This window comes from Ptychodera flava, chromosome 18, assembly GCF_041260155.1.
Source record: "Ptychodera flava strain L36383 chromosome 18, AS_Pfla_20210202, whole genome shotgun sequence".
Classification (NCBI taxonomy): Eukaryota; Metazoa; Hemichordata; class Enteropneusta; family Ptychoderidae; genus Ptychodera; species Ptychodera flava.
In genome coordinates this window covers 21,890,419-21,913,480 of record NC_091945.1, presented here as the reverse complement: position 1 = coordinate 21,913,480, position 23,062 = coordinate 21,890,419, and the positions used below count along the sequence as shown (strand labels likewise).

Genomic DNA, 23,062 nt, shown 5'->3' with positions numbered 1-23,062 from the left:
GGCTGCTGAGAGACGGAACGACAGACGGACAGACTGATGGACGGGACCCAATCTATAAGTCCCCGCTGGACTGTGTCTGCAGGGACTAAAAATGACATCTATACCAATAAACTAAGACAATAGAACGGTCAGATTGTAGAGCTTCTTGCCACAAGCCTGGTACGTGAGCCAAGTAGGTTTTGTTTGTTAGTTATTGGCAGGAAATGTAATACTAGTACTTGTGTTTCCAAAACAGAGAGATTAGAACAATAAATATTCTCCTGCTAGAAAAATATCCAATATGCAATAATATATGCTTTATTTATTCAAACATCTGCAAACTATGTAATTCACTTCGATATAACTCTTGAATTGAAAAAACAAAATACTCATAGTGTCGATATTTCTTCAAAATTTAGAATGAGTTGTACAAAGAACTGACCTTTGTATAATCAGACATAGAGAAAGTGACATGTCTATTCTTGGTGGTTCCTAGATGGTCTCTTCTTTTGGAGGCAACACCAGTTAGGAACAACCATTAGTATCGACATCACCCTCTCTGCATCCAATTTTAATGAGACTGAAAACAAACTATTATAATTATAACATAACTGGTATATCAAACGTTGCGCACCCCATGGGATTCGATGGTAACTTGTTGATGACCAACGGTCCACATTTAGTCATCATTTGACCGAAAGTTATCTGGAACTACTTTCAGCTTGACAACTTCGGGATTTAAAAATGATCATTACATGTTTAAGGGAATATGGTTTTGAGAATATTATACATGAAAAATCAGTACATCCCATAACAGTGATTTACATATATCAATGTGCTATTCAATGATGAAATTGTTCCATTTTTAACACATTTGCCCCTTTCATGGAAATAGAGCCTATATTTGTCATTTGCACATAAACCCAACAATGTTGAGTGAAAGCTATGTAAGAGAGACATGTAATGAAAACACTGTAGCCCAAACAAGGGACTGTATGCCTTCTAGCCAGCAGACTTGCCCTCTGACATATAGGCCCTTGTTTGGGCTGTAATTAAGCACACCCAGCGACGGTATATGCCTCGAGATTTTGACCAGTTCACGACATATATGCACGAGCGATAGCGAGTGTATAAATGAAGTGAACTGGTCAAAATCGAGTGGTATACCGTCACTGGGTGTGATTTATCGCTATTATATCATAACAGTGTATTGAAATTCTGGCATGGAACGTCATAAACGGATTTTGCTGGCATACGCGCGAGCTGTCACCTTATATATATTATATCATACCAGTACATTGATGGCACAAATACAGCAATCTGATTGGTCGAGACGTAAAAAAACCCCGCGGTATATTGGCAATATACCACGGCTGGCATATGGGCAAGCTCTCAGTTTGAGCAAAAAGCTGGTTTTTGAAGTTCCAAGCCAGAATTTCAATATACTGTAATGATATAGTAGCAGTAAATCACTCCCAGCTACGGTATACCACTCGATTTTGACCAGTTCCCTTCACATATGCGCTCGCTATCGCTCGTGGATATATGTCGTGAACTGGTCAAAATCTCGTGGTATACAGTTGCCGGGTGTGCTTTATTGCTTAAATACATTCTACATGTTCTGGTATAGGGCTGATGGAGAGAAATTTCAAGAAATGTTTAAATTGACTCCAAGGGTTCAGAACAATGTCATAATAGGGAATACCGACACCCAATGCCATATGTGTAATATGTGCGAAACCAGAGGGCTGAAATGAACATTGCAAAGCAGGTGAGTTTGCTCTGTAATTGAAATGTACATACACATTGGTAAGCAGGTACATCAATTTCATTTGATGACTGATTATGTCCGAGTGCTTGCAAGAATAAGAATGACAATTCACAGATTCACATGAAAACTACAACAATTGTCATACAGCCGCATCATGGGTGGCCAGATATGGAATTAAACACTGTTTTTTTCATGGTAATGACAGTGCAGTCAAAAATACAAATGGCATTGCTGATATTCTAGTTGTTACAGTCAAAGCATGAAAATTAAATCCCAAATGCTCATATAAATTTATAATCAAGGTGCCTGTTAAATTTATAATCCTGTTATAATCCTGTAATTTGCCAAAACATCAAAGTATCTGAATCTACAAATTAAATTTTGTTTAACAATTTATCATCTGAAAATGCCTCTTGTGAGGGACACTAGATATCTTCAATTGTTATTTGAGCATTTCATATTATGTCAAGTAGTAATAGTCCATGACTCCAAGACAAATATTTATTTATACGTTTCATGTTCAAGTTCAGTGACAGTTCCTGCAATTTGGATGACATTTTCTGCCACCAACCCTGCACCGACAGCCACCACTGACATCACCTTGGCCCTGTGAGACAAAAAGAGTGATTTTATTTTATAAATTATTGTTGGTTATCCAGATTACCTGCATCTACACAGGATATTATCTCGTACTCTTTCTATTTTTGATGTCGTTGTTTCATCTACTGCTTTAAATGATCATGTTAATTTATGAAGTATGTTAAAAGCATTATTCAAATATCAAAATCTTACAATTATGATGCACTAACATTGCAAGATATTTTTGATGACATTTTATATTCTCTAAAGAAACATGTTTCACTTGAATATGAAAGATTGATCATGTATTATGAATTCTGTTGTAAACGTTCTTGTCTGCAAGCAACTTTTCAAAAGCGACACATAAGAAAATAAATAAATTTTCCAAGACGAGTAACTGATGTAGCATTTGGCTACGATGCAACTGGACAGTCTTAACTTTAGTATGAGGAATTCTCTGAGCTGCAGAACTAAAGGCTACAGGTGTACGGTTGTTGGTAAATTTGAAAGAAATGATTATTCAGTTCCGTAGTCTTATCATAGTGTATTCCTTAAAACTTGGCAGCTCGCCAGTCTTTTCTGACAAGCCTACTTAGGACAGTTAAAAAAATTCTCTAGAGATGAATAATAATCAGAAACTTACCCCTTCTCCCCATCTAGGCCCCTTAGTCACCCAGCAGATTTCGAGTTTACACATGGTGCATCGCAGCCAATCACAGCCTTCCTTCTTCTGCAGAATGATGTTACAGCGTGGACAGTGCATGGCTTCTCCGTCAGCTACCAGTTGCTGTGATTGGACAGTACAGTCCGTTTCAATTATTGTTATGCAGATGATGGAAAGTGAAACTCTTACATTCAACAATGTCAACAAACTTAAATAACCGACTTTATTGACAGTTTGATGACACAACAGCTATCTAGACGAACAATTGTTCAATAGTTGCACAATAAATACTGAGAAAAACACGCTGTTACCTCATAAAATATTTGTTTTCCAACAGAACCAACCACACATTCACAGCTGATTTGAATTTCATACTTAAATTTGGCAAAAATAATGTACCATTTGTGGAAACTGTTTGCTGACAAGTTGGTATTACAGTGTATCTTTAACTTTCATTCCAACTTCAGTGACATCAGAAAAAAAGTGACTTCTTTTGTTAATTTGATTTGTGAATTTGATTCTATTTTTAATTCTTGAGCTTTTGTTTATGACCATGTACTTTTTGGCATCATAAGGTTATGAGAGTTTTTGTAGATTCCTATTTTATTGTTTCCAGCTCTTTCACACAGCACAATCAACCACAGTGTATCTGTTGATGTTGACAATTCTATGTCGTATAGAACCCTTTGTAAAAGTGACTTTTTGTTGCCTTTATAAAATATAACCTAATCAATTTTTGTCAGATTTTCTCCAAAATTTTGATAAAAAACTGTAACCATTGAAAAGTTATGTCCATTTGGTTCAAAATTATCAAAAAAGCTACAGAAAAATTCATAATATTGGTAAAATGTTGCATTACAATTTTGATGGGAAAAATTACAGCAATCAATGGATTAATTAGTATATTTTTTGAAGAATTCATTGATTTATTTTGAAGTGTGGGTATCAAGTGATATAAGAGTGTAACTTGGCATTGAGGCAGTACCTCTAGCATCTCCTTGGTCTGTTTGGCAGCTGTGTCATTCTCCGCTCTTCGTCTCAAATCATCCTGGTACTGCTTACAGTTCAACCCTTCATGGATGGCCTTGCAAGTCAGGCAGTTCTTCTTGTGGCATACGGGACACTGGAAGAAGTTGTTGTTGTCGTCATAGTAACACCATCCCTGACAGTCAGGTGTCTTGCAGTGGTAGCTATCGGCTGCCATGTTCTCAGCTGTGTGGAGGCCTCGTTGTAGGTATTTTTGGAACTGCTCTGCAGAGACCAACTATTGGGATGAGAGAATACATATAGTATGTACTTCAAGGCCTATGTCAGGTGTCACATTATCTTGCCAGGAAAAATACTCGCAGAGTGCAATTCAAGTAGAAAACAAAAGGCTATGATATCGCCATGATCCTCTTAAAGGCTAGAACAAACTTGAAACCCTAGGATGGAGTCACCCACCTTTAAGAAACTACATCTATGTTGAGGAGTGAAGTAATACGGGGAAAAATAAAATCTCTCTCGTTTTTAAAGGTAGAGATTTTGTGGCTGGGGAGCAATTTGACATTGAATGTTGATGTCATTTTAATCCTTTGTTCTCCTTTGAAAGTTGTGAAAAGTTCATCAATTTGTTGAGAGATTAAGCTGAGAAAAAAACTCTGCCTTCAAAGGGCCAGTAATTGTAACTTTTGATGATTTTTTTCACTGTTTTTGTTTTGGATATCAACCATGATATCTTGTTCTACTCCCCAAAACATGTTGAGATACCCAGTATTCAGCTTGTCAACTCAGCCTGTACATGTGTAGACTGCATTGTTATTGTTGACAAGCTGAATACTGAGATACCCAGTATTCAGCTTGTCAACTCAGCCTGTACATGTGTAGACTGCATTGTTATTGTTGATAATTGAATTCTTGGCGAGACTGGAATTCAAATAAGAGCAATAACAGTGCATTCTACACATACAGATGCTATGCTGACAAGCTAAAAATTTGGAAAACTGAATTTAACAATTTACCAAATTCATGGCAACATGTCAACACAGCATGCTTTGGTACGATGGATTTTTTCAATAATGAGTACTGTAAATTCTGGAAAATTTCTAATTTATACCTAGCATGCCAATCCAAACACTTGTGAAACACTGTAAACTTGTTGAAGTTTGATCAACTTGCGTTCTTAATGTACTAGTCTAGTATGATGCTGAATTGCTCAAATAGAATCCATTTTTTCAAGATTTTCAGCCAAACAGATATGTAAGAACTCTGACTCTCTACTCATGGGAACAGTTGAAAAGAAATGGCTAAAAATATTTCTGAAATAATTTGGTCAGAACTGACAGATATTACATTATTATCATCATACTGTTTACTTATATTTTTCACAACATTGACGAAATCAAAAGCATTGTGAATGAAATTCAGTCAGGCCCTGGAATCTGCATACTCAGGCCAAGGTGACTGAATAATGTCACATAGGATACCAATCTGTCTAGCTGATTTATTTGTGTTATTTGTTATGGGCTAACCCATTTTACACACTACTGCTACACAAATTGAATAAGCACTGTTCCTTTTCAAGTGAAAGCTCCGCAGTTTGACAATACAATCATTACTGAGGTCATGAGAACTTACCGCCTTGATTTCTCTCTCGGTCATTGCAGAATGGCAAGAATACACATCATCTTGGAAGGGACACATCACGACCGCCTCCTCATTGTGAGTGATATGATCTCTCAAACAATCCCTGCATAGCAAAAATTGATCAGTGGAGCTTCTGCATTAGCATTCGGTATTCACATAAACACACTTTTTCATTTTCACTACGCATGCAGATGTTTGATAAAAAAAAGTCGCACAAATTCTGTTTGTTTGAGAAAAGTCAACTCACCTACAGAAAGAATGGAGACAATCTCTGAGAATGACGCCCTCACCACGCTCAATAGTCAAAAAACATATCAGGCAATCAAACTCTTCAAGATTGGCTATCAGATCATTCTCTTCAGCTGCTGCGATCAGATTTGCAAAGTTGGCCTGGCGCTGTTGTAGTCTCATCTGCTCATCTCTCTCCTGTGCCTGTTGGTGGAAATAATGTATGATTTTGATTGCATAAAGGCATTACGCACCTCATGGACAGATATTCTGATGCTGCAATTTTTTCCAAAACTTGATCAGCTGCTTGTGGGGGTTCATTTTGAAGCTCTTTGAGTTAGTAAAGTGTTTGCCATCTTATTATGGTGAAATCAAAATTCAATTTTTACCCCACTGAGTTAACATAGGTATGGCAGCCATTTTGAATTTCAAACATCGGTAAGTGTTGGGTAATATGCTTCTCTAGTATCAAAGTTTACACAATGACCCCTGATTTTCATTCTTGATTTGGAATGAGAAAGGTTTAAAGTTTCCTTGAGAAAAGTTTGAGCAAATGTTTGAATATTTCAGTTTGTACAACTTTAGTTTAGAGACGGCAAAATGTTCACAATACAGAGTTTTCCTTGGAAAAATTTAACGAGAGAGCCTGTAGAGTTTGGGCTGATTTTTCCAACAGAAATTTGTAGATTTTTTCCATCTAATTTGAAAAATATTTGTAACATAGTATTTTCCCAAGAGGGCATTAACCCTTTGAGCATTGTAATTTTCTCCCTCCAAAATTTTAGTTCAAAATTTTACCAATTTTCATGAATTTTTCTGGAATTTTTTGATAATTTCAGACCAAATGGAAATCACATTTCTTTGGCTACAGTTTTTCTCAAAATTGTGACAAAAATCTGAGAGAAATTGACTGGGGGTTCATATTATAAAGGGGACAAAAATAGACTATGGCGTTCAAAGGGTTAATATTTTACTAGAGGGGCCTGGTGCCCTTGTTACGTTACTAATGGAAATCTGCGATGTGATGTGAAACCATACAATATTTCATGTGCAGTCATAAACTGTCAGCTTACTAACAAAGCACTGATCACTTTCTGTGGTCTGTTACTAAATTTAGAACAAATGGATAAGTGACACTAGCTTCTGCTCACAGTATTTCAGATCAACTTTCTCTCTTTTGCCGCTTCTCACTCAGTGCAGATCATGTTAGGGTTTGGACCCTATGATCAGTGATTTTATGGTTTTTGTGAAAACGGATGTACCGGGTACTTAATAAAAGAACTTTTACGTCATTCTTTGGAGTCATACTATGAACCAGATGCCTTGTAAAAGATTTCAAACAAATATTATGTGTGGAATATCAACCCCATGTTAACTTCCACAATCTGGATAAAGCAGGAAGCAAGGATTTGACTATACAAATTCCTGTCATCACTTTCATTTCACACAACACACAGTACAGAAATGACAGATTTACCATCTCATCATTTACTGTTTAAAACTTTCAAGCGTATCTCCGTAACTATTCATGCAAGTAACACTGGCAAAGCTTGACCATCTTCCATTTCCAACTCTTCTGCATGGCATGCTTGGAACACAAGCATGCCATGCTTTTGTTTCAAGCATGTTTATGTTTGAATATGGAAAAAAATATTTATGAGTACTTTTTGTGTGTGACTATCATTGATGGTGTAAATTCATGGTTAATTGATGGTGTAAATTCATGGTTAATTGATGGTGTAAATTCATGGTTAATTGATGGTGTAAATTCATGGTTAATTGATGGTGTAAATTCATGGTTCCTAGATAATGCACTCTAGACTCTCCTGTTGGTGTCAATTCTGGTAATTGTCAGCTGTTTTAAAATGACTGACAAAGGTAGATGCTCTGGTAAGGACAGAATGATGAGAAATTTCATCTTCAGAATGCTACTTGGATCACAGTGGTGGCTGTATTCCTGACATCAGTTCTCATCAATTCGCTCCTTTAAAATCATTATTGGAATTACCAGAGTCTACCATGGAAACTTAAAAGTATGTGGAAAGGGAGGGAACAGGTATTACACCACAAACCTTTGGATATTAAATAGATGCATTCCTGAAATCCTTGCGTGATGAACACTATGCCTAGCCCTAATCCTAAACAAGGTCTCAGACTACAACCAAGTAATTAATGCAAAATCTGTATCCTGTTAATCTTCACTCTCTTCCACAGAAGACGTATACCTCTACAAACTAGACATCAAAGCGACAAGACAAGATCTTTCTGATGAAAGTTCTCTTCACAGTATGTCTGAAATATCATAATGGCTTATGTTCCATGATGTCATGCACCTGAATAAAGGCATTCATTGAAGGCTGTAAGTTTTGAACAAAGAAACCATAAATATCAACCCATATCTGTGTATTCGATGAGTGTCTGGTTAACAGGTGAGCTAAACACCTGCCTTGGTGGCACACAAAGACACTGATTATAAAACTATGAAACTGACAAAATGGTTCCATGGTGTGTAAACTTTTCAAATTTATTTCTTAATTGCATACATTTACGGTAGCTGTACAACCGTACAGATAACACTCAGTAAGAAAAACAATTACAATGGTAACACTTATGGTACATGCACTTTGAAAATTTTCAAAGACAAACACTGGAGTCCAGTCCATTGTCCATAATAGAGTATGATGTCACTTTGTGTAGATGTGCCAAGTTTATTTTAACCTCCTGACTACCATGAATGCTGAGAATTTCCTGTGAGATAGCATACGTGTTAACATCATTTTTAGTACACTGGGCAATTTTGGCAATGATACCGGAAAGTGTATTTATACCACATGTAAGTTAGGACCAATCCAATAACTTTCGACTATGTAAAGTTCTGAAATGCTAACTTGGACAAATCTTTGCAAACTCATGATCCTAAGCACTCAACAAATACAAAATAGACTGAAAGGTTTGGTCAAATTATCAGCTCGGCAGCTGTCTACCACCTTTGACCCTTTGGGTAAGAGCCACAGTGTCAAAACATGACTCAATCATTCAGTCTATTCAAAAAGAAATTATTTGCATCTCGTCCTTCGAGTGAAATGACATGACATCCATTGTTTTCCATTACTCTATGCATAATCTGATTTTTTTCCAATGGAAACAAGCATGATTCAAGCTTAGGGACATTCAAATGAGAAATTTACACAATTACTGTATTGCATGGCAGATGATGTTGCCTGTGTTACAGGCTAAAGGTTAATTAAATGCAAGAAAAGTTGAGGTTGTCAGAACTTGGTGGCGGTTAAAATCCGAGCAACTGTTACTCTTGACAGTTCTTACATCAATTTTGCTGCACACATCAACCATATTTTCATAGTGTACTTTGTACAGTGTGGTGACACGCAAGTACTTGACTTATCAACAAAACATGTTTGTATGCATGAGGTGTATGTTATCATTGACAACAGCATTTGACTTGAGTCCAGATGGTAATCAGTTGTCAACAACAGTGACCGCACCTAGCAGGCATGCAGTGTGTTGACCTGGTGTTCGACTTCCTAAATAAATGAATTGATTTATGCAAAGCATATTAATGACCACTGCTCGAGAATGCAAATTGATTAATACCGGTAATGACTAACTATCACTGGATAAAATGCGCTAGCAGGAAATATTGCATTAACTAGTATTGACAAGCCAAACACTGAGTATTGCCACATGCTGTTGTGACAACAGATGAACAAACAGTAGTTGACACAGAAAATATTTTGACATTTAAGCTTGGTAAAGTTACAATTACTGGGCTTTAGGCAAACACAAATCATTGTCTGTGCACGAAAGAAAGTATAAACACCCAAGATGCACGATGTAAAATTCTGTGTGACTGAGAATTCTCTCAGAAATCTTTTGCAATTTCTAGATGCAAAATAATTTTGTAAATTAATGAACATAGTATTCCCTTACTATTACGTATTCTGAATTCAAGGAATATTATCTTTCTAGATATTTACGGCTTGCATTTCATTCAAAACTGTTCGCAAATCATGCACCTATAGGGCTTTTCCTTATAGTCCACCCTATTAACAGCCATGCTCAGCGATTTTTATCTCTTAAATTTCAGTTCTCCAACTCATAACCATTCTATTGACTGTAGTTAGACATGAATGTATGGATGGACGAGACTGACTGTTTTGGATAAAATTAATCTGAAATTCAGTTGATGAGGTGGCCCCCCCCCCCTGAACTTTATGGTATATTTTAATTCTCTTCGTCAGAAGAAACATAAATGTCTTCTTGAGGCATGGGCACGTCGCGGTTATCATCAGCATCAAGCCCTAATGAAGGGTCAGGTAGTCTAAGTGCATGTATCAAGCGAGCCATGGCTGTCTCCCTTTCTTGCTCCTCCACCTGTGGAAGAACATAAGGAAAGAGAAAATTAACAAGCCATGATATGCATCGCAGGTGCTGACATCCATGCATTACACCCTGTCACCTCCCTTGGTGATCAAAGAGGTCCAACCCTATCTTTAACCTGTTCACCCCTATGCCCAGTAAGCAGGTCCACACTCACCATTGATAATGATGGGTTTGGGTCAAACCATGGTGGTGGATGGGTTAAAAACTAACTAGATTACACCACAGCAGGCAGGTAACGAGGATGGGGCTCAAAGTAATCACAGGGTATAAACTGTCAGAATTAACCCTTTCTCTACTCAAGTTACCTGTTACTCAGGTAACTTGCATTTTTCTCAAGCAGTTTTGATTTCTTCTCAGTTTTTTTCAGTTGAAATATTGAAATATGTTCTTATTTCAAAATAACTATGCAACATGCAGGTCTACCAGCAATCGTTTGTCTGGTATTTTTTACCATTTTTATTGCCTCACAAACATTTAACGATTTAATGAGCTTCACATATTGCAGTATGTCATACTATGGATTTAGAAGGAATATAATATTTATATTATCTGAAATCTTTGAGATCGTGAGAGTTTACAAGTACTACTTATGATTTAATTTGTTCACCCCTAATTCCCTGAACTCAGGTGCACTCTAACCATTGATAACAATGGGTTTGGGCCATACTATGGTGATGAAAGCGTTAAACATTGGGGAAAATATAGCTTGCCAGATGGAAATCTATGAAAATACACATTGATGACGAATCGTGATCATGGAATTTGCATACGTTCTCAATACTCAAACTACACTCTGCATGAACAAAACAAATAATCTAGTCTTGTGTCAAGCATTAGATGAAGACACAGACTTAATCACAAAGAAACAATTGTTCGTGAAATCTTCCTGTCTTTAAGGCATTGTGTTATAATTCAGTTCAAATCTAAACTACCTCAATGTAATCAGCTGCATTGTCACATTATTTTAGAAGCCAAGTAATTAGTTGTTGCCGTTCAATGTTAAAAACATGTTTGAAATATGCTATGATTTCAGAAAAGTATCAAAAAGAACAGCTTATAGAACAGTTATCATCACCTAGCAGGTTACAATTGCTATGTATACCAATGTTCCTTCTGACCTAAACTGACTAACCATGACTAAAGAGATTTTGATTCGGCTTAACAAATTTTTACATGTGCACTGGTATAGGGTTAGCCCAGGGAATTCTAAAGGAATTTCTACATTAACTCATAGACTTTGTGAGTATTAGGGCAGTACTGTGCCATAAACTGTTTGTGACCTGGCACAAAAACATAATTATATCAACTCTGTAGGGTGGGGTTCGTTTTCAATTACATCTATAATGCAGTAAATTATTTTGGTGTGTCTGTGAGTACAGGTATATCTTATACCTTATGTCTATCAGACAATTATTATTTCATTTTGTGTAACACATTAGAAATGTCTATCTATCTAGCTATCTATATATCTAAATACTTGATTCTTCTCAGAAGGAATGCAATGAACAGCTTTTCATGGTGATGCAGCTGTTATCCCATTCAAATTTATTGCAGTTCAACACAGACATTGTTTACACTGTATGAGTAAAATTTATTGAACGGCCACAGATATTACCGTCCACTGAATTAATCCATTGGATCAAGTTTGTAATCAGTAAAACTAGGATTAGTAGGCTATCAGTATGAAATTTTTCATCTGTGATCAAACTTGTAATCTAGAGTTACTTTGTTTCCAGAGAATCCATCTTTCTTCTTGAAAGCAACTTTGTTTTAACTCTTACATATGTCTGCTCTTCAAAGTTTTCGATCACAGTCTGTAAAATCCGGATTTGAAAATTTTAAAGAAATTCACATTCAGTTTTTAGTAAGACTCGTGAAAGTCTTCCCTTGATGTAAGAATGCCACGATGGCATTAAAAAGTAATATAAATAAACTCCTCACTTTCCAGATACAGTGAAACCCGTCTAAACCGTACCCTGTCTAAACTGGAAACCTGTCTAAACTGAACCCTTTTCCCAGTCCCATTCCAATAGAACTCTATGTTAAAAGGACCTTTATAAACAAATCACCTCTCCAAACCAAACAATTTTCTCCGTCCCTGAACAGTTCATTTTATACAAGTTTTACTGTAGTACTATTCAACTGACAGGAACAATATAAGGTTCTTAGGAACGATATAAGCTTCTTCACAAAATACAGAGATTTATGTCTGAGTGCATCATACAGCAGAGGTATTGTCCTCGACAAGTAGCGTCGAGGACTGCATACCCCCGGTAATGCGCCTGTGAGTTGATGGAAACACTTTATAAGCATATCAGCTGAAGAGTACAGAACAAAAATTCAACCTGCACAGTGCAGTACACATGCTACAAATTGTAGTTCAGCAAGATTATTTAACATCTTTATAAATTCATGTCATGAAAATATGGATATGCAGTGCCGTCTTACCACAACATGCTACATGTTCCGGTATTTGCCCATTACACAACTCATCGCTAATTTGTTCAGCACCGTGTCTTGCCCATTGAAAGATGTCTGCCCTTACTTAAAGGTACACTGTCACCGTAAATTTGCATATTCCATACATGGTAAAGGAGCAGGGCTTAGCGTACGACCCCGTAACACCTGTAGCTGTCCGTCCTCCACATTTGATACGTCAAAGAACATGCAGACGACCCTGCTAATTATGCCATGGCTGGTCGTGTGTGGGCCGCTCTTTTTAAAAAGCGGTCACATGCGTACGATCTGTGATTGGCCATTGAAAAACAGGTGACCGAAAACCTTTAAATTTTTCTAGCTATAAAATAGTACCTATACCTTCCTATCTATGAGAGATGTATACGACAGTTGCTAAAATGATATTGCACTAATGCATAAAGTGCAATATTTAAGTTGTATATGAACTTGCATGTGTGTGTACCAACATCCGTAGCATGGCAAGTTCAATGCTGATCTTTTTAAGTAAAACATCAGCAGATTTGATTGGTTAATCTTCACCAGAGAGAGATGACAATTACTATATTTACTATCAATAATAAACTTTTATTGCCGATTGAATTTGTCCAACTGGACAAACAACCAAGAACATTGAGTCTGGAAGATAGGCCTACAGATGGTAATAAACAGCGACTGGGGAGTATACCATTGCATGAAATTTTAATCCTGACAATTTGTTTTTCAAACAGTGATGAGTAAATTGTAAATGGTTGTAAATCATCCAACAAATTTTACCAGACAAGTTAGAGTCTTCAGTTGTACCTGCATGATGTGCAACAGAACCTGTTCTCCTACTGACATAATGTAATTGGTAGCAAACAACATCTGTAAAATACTGGGCAGGGATTTGCTTGAAAATCTTCTGCAGATGTTATTTTACAATGCAAAATTTCTCCCACGGTTTGTTGATGTAGTCGGATGGCATTGATTGTTAAACTGGTTTTATACATCCAAATGACAGGGGAAGTTGTCAAACCACAGTTTTTAAAATGGCTCCCAAAAAGTGTTAATAAGTATATAGGTAGATTGAGAACCGAAATAAATATTGCTTGAACTCACGTGATGGATTGTATATTCTGGGGAAAAACTGGTGTTAAGGGACAGAAATTTGGGCTTTCAAATTTTATCAATTCTCTTCTGACCTACCACATGTGGGGGCTCATTTTCAGGCTCTTGATGAAAGAAAAGTTTTCATCATCATAGTTTTTCGAAAATCGAAAATTTTATTTTTGCCCATAGAATTAACACAGGGATGGCGGCCATTTTGAATTTCAAATATCAGTAAATCTTATGTCATTTTTTTCTCTAGTAACAAAGTTTGCACAGTGACCCCTGATTTTTATTCTTGCTTTGAGAGAATGGTTGAAAGTTTCATTGAAGAAAGTTTGAGCAAAAGTTCAAGTCTTTCACTTTCGAGGCACGAGCTACATTAAAAAACATAAATGAACAGGGCAAATATCGTCCCATTCTTTTTACATTTTACCGTTGCTCCATTAACCCTGTTGAAATAGTTGGGGACGACAGAGTAATGCGGTTGCCCAAGTTCCTGACCAAATAAAAGACACTAACAAGTGCTATAAACTTTGGAGTGGGTTTATATTATGAGTAATGGAAAATACTTGAACACAGAGACAAAGCCACTGCAAATCTGAAACCAGACACGGTCAAGCTTACCTGTTGAAGTAGTTCTCTATTACGAGCTTCTTGCTCCAATCTTTCCTTTTCTCTGTCAGTTGGCACATAGTCATCGGGCAGGACAAAGTCGTCAGGTTTGGTGGTACTGCACATTTCACACCCTGGTCGAGTCGGTTCATTGAGGAAGGTACATGTGGGACATTCCCATCCAACCTAAAAAAAGGAAAACAGTGTATGTGATGTGGGGACTGAACGTGATTACATATAAATCCCTTTTGTAATGGAATATTACGACTGGTAAAACAATGAAAGATGCAAAGTTTATTTGGGCGGGACATAACATTTAGGATCATTTAGAGAAATGTAGCTTTGAAATCTTATACAGTATTCTATCCAGCTTCGAAAAAGAAAGGGATGATCAATTTACATATCAATTCATAATTTACATAATCTTTTGTTATGGACATATATTCTTCTGTTTGGTTATTAACATGCATTAAGAATGCATTTTTCTGCACCATTAACTTAAGATAACTCTGAACACCGTGCCACATGTTTTGTCCAACATGATAAAATTTGAATCCAGGACAATTATAAATGTTGCATGTTCATATGTGAGACAAGTTTGAAAAACATTATGAAATTGTAAAAATTCTCAATTGAAACAGTCATTAATTTTGAAGTTATCATTACAGAAGTACACCAATACCGTTGCTGTGTGATTGTTATAGTGTACATTGATGCTCAGAAAAATGGCACTGAAGAATCTGAGGAGTAAAACTAAGATTTATTTCATTTTTTTTAGCAAAGTCAAATTTTACCAACATGAGTAGACCATTGTCCCTTAAAGGGGCACGTTTGATTACTTGAAATAAAGGTAGTGGAGATACAGTCAAAAAATATGACAAAAATGTTGAAGATGGCACAATTTCAAAAGTCAGAGGTTAAATAGACAGTGATGGATTGGGAGGAAGTGTTATTTTGTGAGTAGCCAGTATGGAAAGCACAGAAGACAGTCGATTTTGCCATTTACTGGCTCTGATTACTGTTTCTATTACTGAATGGAAATTGTTAGATTAATCAATGCTGTACAACCTACCTCTCTACTCCTCTGTCTTTGTGTTGGAGGTGGTGGTGGAGGTTCTGTTGGTCGTCTTGTGATGGACGTTGGGCCATGGTAGTCGTCGTGGTCTCTCACTGCCCCAATGTGAGTTGCGGCTAAATGTTAAAAAAATTTACAAAGTAGTAAGTCAGATTTCTCATTAACCCACCCTTCGTTCAGTCATATATTACATGTTGTCACCAAAGCTGAGCCAATCAAACAGCACTGTCATGTCACCGCTAAGACATGTGCTTTAGTCCATGTATTCCAACTCCTACAGTTATTGACAAATGTGTAAACATATCGTACCAGTAGTATGCAAATGCCCACATTCTACACAGAGAAAGACTGGCAAGCTAGGGTAATTGGACAGAATGTGCCTTGGGGTTAGCTATTTGGACAATGTACAATACTTTTCTGATCTATCACTCATGTGTGGGCTCATTTTGAAGCCCTTGGAGTAAATTAAGGTTTCACCATCTATTTTTGGGAAAATCTAAATTTTTTTCCATTGAGTTAATACAGAAATGGTAGCCATTTTGAATTTCAAATATCAGTAAATTTATGGCAATAGTTTCTCTAGTACCAATATTTTGCATGGTGACCCCGATTTGTATTCCTAATTTGGAAAGAGAATAGTCAAAAGCTTTCCAAGAAAAGTTTGAACCAAAGTTTAAATCTTTCCCATTCGAGGAGCATACTACCTTAAAAGATAGGCTACATGTTAGACACACATACAAAGATATGTGGCATAAACAGACACGTATAAAGACATTCAATGTACATAAGTTCACAAGGTCACACGCATCCACATAGTATGTCCTACATCACACATACACGGACATTGCATACAATATCGTCCATAATCTTTATCGATCGACATGAAATGTATCTTGAAATAAGCATAAATGATGAGTTATACCCATTTGGTTTCCTCTCTGCTGATTTTCTGGACGCGTATTCTGTATTGTGTTGAAAATAACATCTGGCGTGTGAGCACCCGGTGTGGTTTGTCCCCTCCTGGCACCTCCCTCAGCACCCAATTGTCCATTCAGAGGACTGGCCAAATTGGCAGCCCCATCTCCCTGATTGGGATACAGCATTGCAAGCTTTTGGTTTTCATACTGTTCTTTTGTTAGCCCCACACTCTGGGCTGACTTCAAATACAGATACACTGATGAACCTGACCTTACTCCTAGCCCAGCCAGGTTGTCATGATCCTTAGCAAGTCTTTTGCCAACAATCCAATTTTGGACTTGTTCAGGGAATGAGTACTTGTCGCTGATCTGAAATGATAAGTTCAAGGGTCATGAATACCAGTAGCTCCTGTACAATATAAACCATGGTCAGTCAACAAATCACGTATAATACCATGACACATCCACAGAGGTAGAAAACCTGCACTTTAATAGCCAGTGGAATGGGCATAATAGAATGGAACAAGTCATTGCTGAGGACAGAGTCCCTGCTCACACCATTAATTGACATGCACATGCACACTACAATGCAATGTCTGTGTGCCAAGTTTGAATGAAATCTGTTCAGGGATAGTTGAGTTATGGTTCAAAAACATGAAAAAATCGCAAAAAAATAGCTGCCTGGCAGCCATATTGGATCGTATCGCGAAATTAATTTACGTGCATATATATGCCACAGTACATTATCCTTGCACAAAATTCAAAAAAAAATCTGCTCTGCTGCTGACAGACGGACGGACAGGACCCAATCTATAAGTCCCTGCTGGACTGTGTCCATGAGGACTAAAAAAATTAGAGAATTCATTACACTACTAATTTACAGAGCACTGAGATTATTTACTGACAGTAATGTTAACATTTACTTACCTCTCTCTTTAGTTCGGCTATTGTCAATGTTGGCTTAACTTTGAGAGGTATCCTACCTCCTGATGTTAATCTATCTTCTATGTGGATACGTATACTGGATAAGTAAAGGAAAAGAAAGAGGGATGATGGAGAGTTGTTCCCAATGGGTTATGACAGATTTTTTTGAGAAAGTAAGAAGTGTCTTGGGTTGACATATTTTGCTAATTTAAATACGGGCAGCTTTTAAAAAATATTGATGTGAAAGTTTGGCAGTACTTGTTCCAGATCTGAGGTAAGCCATAAACACACTAAACTGCTAATTAACTTGCGAAGCTGCAAATTAAATAGAGAAAAATCCTTTTGCATAGAAATTTATCAAAATTAATGTGTTAGTTTTTGTTTATTTTACCATGTGCAGGTGGAAGACAATTATTTCAATTTTTTATTTCATTACTTGTGAAGGATATTTGTTAGGATGATGAGACAAGACCAAGACTTACACGTAGGAGTTCATTGGAAATTCAAAAGTTGATGAAAAAAACCCCGTTCCCTTTCCTCTTTCATCACCTTTTTGACAAACAGTGGTCAAACTTTTCCATGCAAGGTTGTACCAAATTCCATGCTGACAGGGGGTTTCGATATCACTTACTTGATAGTTTGTGGGCCTTGATCCCATCGGGTTTGCTCCTTTTCTTTAGCTAGCATAACAGCGAGGGCTTGGGCAGCGTCGACGTCACCGCGTGCAATGGCTTGATTTAACTGTTCAAGAAGCGGCACTGCAGATGAAATAGACCACAGGTTGTCAAGGACATTCAGGATGATATTAGAGATAACTACAGTGGTTCAAACATTGTGATATGGCAATGCAAATTGAAATCATTCAGACGTGGAGATTTGTTTGGTTTCTACTTTCTATTTATTGTTTTGCCTTTCAATTTTACTCTCACATCTGCTGTTCTCACCTCTGTATAGAAGCAGATATCCAATTATAGAATATAAAGACAGAGACAAAGCAATGGGGAAGAAAACAACCAATCCTTACAACCTTGCCTTATATGAATGCTACACCGCGATTTCTGTGATGAAGACAACTACTGACCAACAACTGCAAACTATGGCATTACTATACTCAATTTTTATTCAAACAACATCATGATTGAAACAACTCTGCGGTATCAAAGAGTGGGTGGTGATGAAGATAAAATATATAATTCAAAGATCTATAAGGTAGAATCTGCCTTAGAGACAGATATTTGGACTCAATTCTTTCCTGATCTATCACTTGTGGTGGCTCATTTAAACCTTTTGGAGTAAGAAAAATATTCACAGTCTTAGTTTTTCAAAAATTGAAAATCATATTCTTGCCAACACAAGCGGTAAGAGAATGGCTGAACGTTTCACTGAGGAAAGTTTAAGCAAAAGTAAGTCTTTCATTTTTGAGACCTATACTACCTTTACGTGTAGTTACAGAAACATATGTAAAGAAAATACATGCAAATGATTGTAGGACAGTTGGTTTGTCCATTGCTTTGACTGCATTATTACACTAGGTTTTGTACACAAAACATGTTTCTTTCAAAATTCAAATTAAGGTAGAATGCGCATTGAAAATGAAAGACCTAAACTTTTGCTCAAACTTTCCTCCAGCAAATTTTCGACAATTCTCTTTCAAAATCACGAATAAAGATTGGGGGGGCACCATGCAAATTTTGGTACTACAGAAACAAATTACGCAATAATTACCGATATTTGAAATTAAAAATGGCTGCCATCCCTGCGTTATCTCTATGACGGAAAATGAAATTACAGATTTCCATAAAACTAAGCCAGAGGAAACTTTTACTCCATAAGCTTCAAAATGAGCCCCGACAAGGGGTGGCAAAAAGAATATTGTAAAAGTTTGAGAATGTGAAAATCTGCATTTTGAGGCGCATTCTACCCTAATACAGTTATTTGCCTGATATTGATAGTCTCCCTCTTATTGATGCCGCTTTGCAAGAGGTGGGAAAAATATCAAGAAACTTACCATTTGGTATCCTTGCAACATTGACTGATGGAGATTTGGCTGATGGAAGCCTGGGGCCTAGCGTAGCACTTCTTATCCTTGCGCCTTGCGGCATGTTTCCTGACAATGCAGAAGAGATACAGCAACCATGAGCTTTGAATATGTTGCAGCTGACAGACATTAACCCTTTTAGTGCTGACTGTATTTTTTCCCATAAAAATTTTAGTGCAACATTTTACCAATTTTTATGAACTTTTCTGTAATTTTTCTGATAATTTTGGACCAAATGAACACAATATTTCATCAGCCACTTTTTTTATCAAAATTTTGGCAAAAATATCACAAAAATTGACTGAGGTATATTTTATAAGGGCGTCAAAAATTGCCTTTGGCGCTCAAAGGGTTAACAAATCTCAGTCAGTAATGTCTATTGACGGCATTCATATTTTTGCAATGACTTTTTTTAGGAGAACAGTGATAGATTGACACAGACAGGCACATTTATTATTGATTGCAGCGTGGGGCATGGTGGATAAAACAAAGTAAACCATACTGTAGTTGTTTGCTTATTCATAACATCCAATACATGCATTGAACGACATGTTAAAATAAAGATAAAACATCAACGTTTACCAGAGGAGTACAAAACTATTTACATGTATTGGTTTATGAAAACTGAAGATCTGACACAGATTAGATGTGATCCTGAATATTTTGCTAAAGAAAAGAATGTGCAAACCATTCAGGTAAAATCTAAATCAAAAGAAAAGGCACTAGAAATGAAATAAATAGACACTACCAGGTGGAACCCATGCCTCTTTTGGTGACTTTGGTGGGGTCAATCCTGGCAGAGGTATACCGACATTGCCGAGCCTTGTGCTACTGGTATCTATTAGTCAAAGTAACAAGAACAATATCATGCAGACACGAACACTACAAGGAGGAAAAAAATGTTGATGTAGAGAAAGGATTAAGGTAGACTGAGCTCAAGACCGAAAGCCGCTGATGCAGTGCATGCTGGGCAAAATTAAAAGACAGAAAAGATGTATGTGGAGGAATGTGTAAAGTTAGAAAACTTTAAAACATTTAGAGACGGACACAGTGGCAATAGTCAATATGAATCAGTTTGCTAGTGTAGGGACACTAACAGGTCCTATGCACATTGAAATATTTCTGAAGTCTTGCTTTATGAAAATTTCTTGCACCTTCCTGTGTTTGGTAAGTGTAATTAGTCATTTTGCACGATGTAGGAATACTTTAAACGGTTCTATATTCTCAGAAGTCATGTTGTGCACAAACATTGGTGAATGAATATTCAATCTTGATAATGAGTGATTATAATTAAATTTGCATAATTTATGTTGATTTATACATGCACACAAGTGCCATACTGACTGAAGCATTGAAAAGTAAATGGTGAAACTGCACTCCTGAAATGAAATTCATGTGACTGTGCATAAAATGAATTTAAAAAGTGTCCCTTCATACATTTTATGGTAATGAAACGATGTTTGCCTTTATCTCAGATTGATTAACGCCAAATATGTTCAAACTTCACAAACCTGTACCCGCTCTCTTAATTTCATGAAGGGAGTTTTGCACCACCGTTGCAAATCCCTGACCTTCAGCTTTGCCATGGAACACGATAGCATACTTCTGATTTCTCTGCATGGTCACCTCATGCCACTCCGTATTTTTGATCACATAATCCACTTCATTCAGGTTGAACCCAAGTAAAGGCTGTTGATTAAAAAATTGATGATATCGATGAAATATATCGCTGCTCTATGTAAGATGTTTTCAATGTGTAATGTTCATACAATAAAAGCTGGACCTTTTATGATGTGTGAAGATTGTGTGAAATTACCCTACAGAACATGATATTTTTGGGGAAGTTTGCTGTTCAAAAGGCCTGATGATTTTCGGTTGAAAAGATAGAACGAAATAAACTTAACGAAGACTTCATATTTGTTAACTGGCTAGTGTGGCATTGCACAGAGCAGTGTATATCATGTTGATGCTTATGGAATTCCTAGAATAGTGTCATTTCCATAAGAATATCATCCTCCATCCACATTGTATCAGTAACTACACTTGGATTCTGGGTTCAAATAATATTCATGTAATGAACAGAAGATTAAAGTAGTAAGCACTCCACAGAAAAAATAACATGAAAATTTAATGTACCGGAATTACATTTTAAGATACAATGGTTGGAAATAGTTTTTATCCTGCCTCAAATTACTGCAGGCCAAAGTTCAGCCTAAATTAAAGCCATGGGGAGCAAATATAGGTAGAGACCGATCAATAATAAACAATGTTATTTGACACACGGTCCCTCCACAAAACGGACCGTTTGGACATTTCTTAAGACTATGTAGAGTAAATAGTTATTTGCTGACCCTAATGATAACGGTTCCTTTGGTTAAACTGTGCGTCTCCGTGCCCAATGTACGAAAAGTTCAGCATACTATGACATGCACGGAGGTCTCCGCTACTACATGAACCTCCATATGGGGTTGCATTCGATCGCTTTTCATCACATATCTTCAGAAATTTCAAAAGATATACAGTTCACAAAATTCAGGCCACTTCTTGAGCAACCGTGAGATGAGATAAACCAACTTACTGCCTGCGAACCTCGGTGTTTTGATGTGATGTGAAACCTTCCGTGAGGCTGCTCGAAGATTTGTACAATAGCTGGTGTGCCTTCCCTGTCGTTTGGATCAACGATGGAACACCAAGGATAATCGTAATTACTTGGCTCAAAACGCAACAATTGCGCCTCTTTTGACAGTAACATTGTACCTGCAGCCATATTTGATATATATGTCCTTTTCTTTGATTTGAATAAGTTTACGCCATGTCTGCGACCTACCAACGATCTACTGTGTGGACAAAATGACCAGCCCAGCGAGATACACTTCCGCGAACTCGATGTCGGATGTCGCGTCCTACGTTTTATTTCAGTACGCATGCGCATTACCAGAGGGAATTTCCACGGAACGTAAAATCCATAGTTATTTTTAGAACCAAGGGGACCTTTCAGTTTGCCGAGCGGGTCATCTGAAGGGCTTGTCATGTTTTTTTTAGCCAGTGAGTGAATAATGTCCAAACCTACAAAACTAAACTAAAAAGGCTTTACCTAGCGTTCGAAAAGGTATTTATGGAAATATAGGTAATTTTACGTAAATTTTCACTTTTAAAAATTGCAACAAGGTCTGAATTATCTCTCTTTTGAATATCTTGTTTTTCGTAACCAACTGATATCCTTGGCCGGGGGGGGGGTGCGGAAGAGAGAATATTGCATCAACTTATTTTGCAACCCACCCCCCTCCTCCTGTCATGATATCGGTCAAATTTTTCAGAGCCCCTCTGTTCGCAAGAAATTATTTTGGTGCCCTCATGAGCTCCTATCATGGGGGACCCAGAATTCTGGTTGTCATTGTTTGTATTATTGTTTATGCTTACATTTAGTCTTGTTGTAATTGTTGTTGTTGACAAATGAAATTGAACGAACATAACTTTTGTGTTGTTGTTGTTTCAAGCCACGGTTATAGAGACCGTGTTCAATCGTAATGTAGATTTCATAAGAAACAGTATAAAGACGTTATCATTATTTGACCAAATATAACTCGCTCCCAACGTACACTCTCTTCTTATGCACACACAGACAGACAGACAGACAGACACACACACCACAGACACACACACATACACACAGACACACAGACACACAGACACACACACATAC

The 23,062-nt window shown here is 37.0% G+C and overlaps 1 protein-coding gene across 4 annotated transcripts; it reads right to left on the bottom strand.

The window, feature by feature from the left end:
- Window positions 1–274: 274 nt before the first annotated feature.
- LOC139117156 (ranBP-type and C3HC4-type zinc finger-containing protein 1-like) lies at window positions 275–22,275 on the bottom strand. Of its 4 annotated transcripts, XR_011548463.1 has the most exons (15): window positions 21,938–22,270; window positions 20,871–21,048; window positions 20,108–20,197; window positions 19,330–19,428; window positions 17,953–18,079; window positions 17,325–17,418; window positions 16,403–16,766; window positions 15,478–15,596; window positions 14,418–14,591; window positions 5,866–6,050; window positions 5,610–5,721; window positions 3,979–4,257; window positions 2,973–3,116; window positions 1,250–2,357; window positions 275–1,025 (listed from the first exon to the last, which is right to left on the bottom strand). XR_011548463.1 is itself a non-coding variant. In XM_070680024.1 (14 exons), exons 1-14 carry the CDS (start codon window positions 22,124–22,126, stop codon window positions 2,277–2,279), a joined length of 2,235 nt encoding a protein of 744 aa, XP_070536125.1. In that variant the 5' UTR covers window positions 22,127–22,270; the 3' UTR covers window positions 275–2,276. The 4 variants fall into 4 exon arrangements, 2 of the variants coding, with proteins under 2 accessions (XP_070536125.1, XP_070536126.1); XR_011548464.1 differs by lacking the exon at window positions 20,108–20,197; XM_070680024.1 differs by having other exon boundaries at window positions 275–2,357.
- Between the last annotated feature and the right edge of the window lie 787 nt (window positions 22,276–23,062).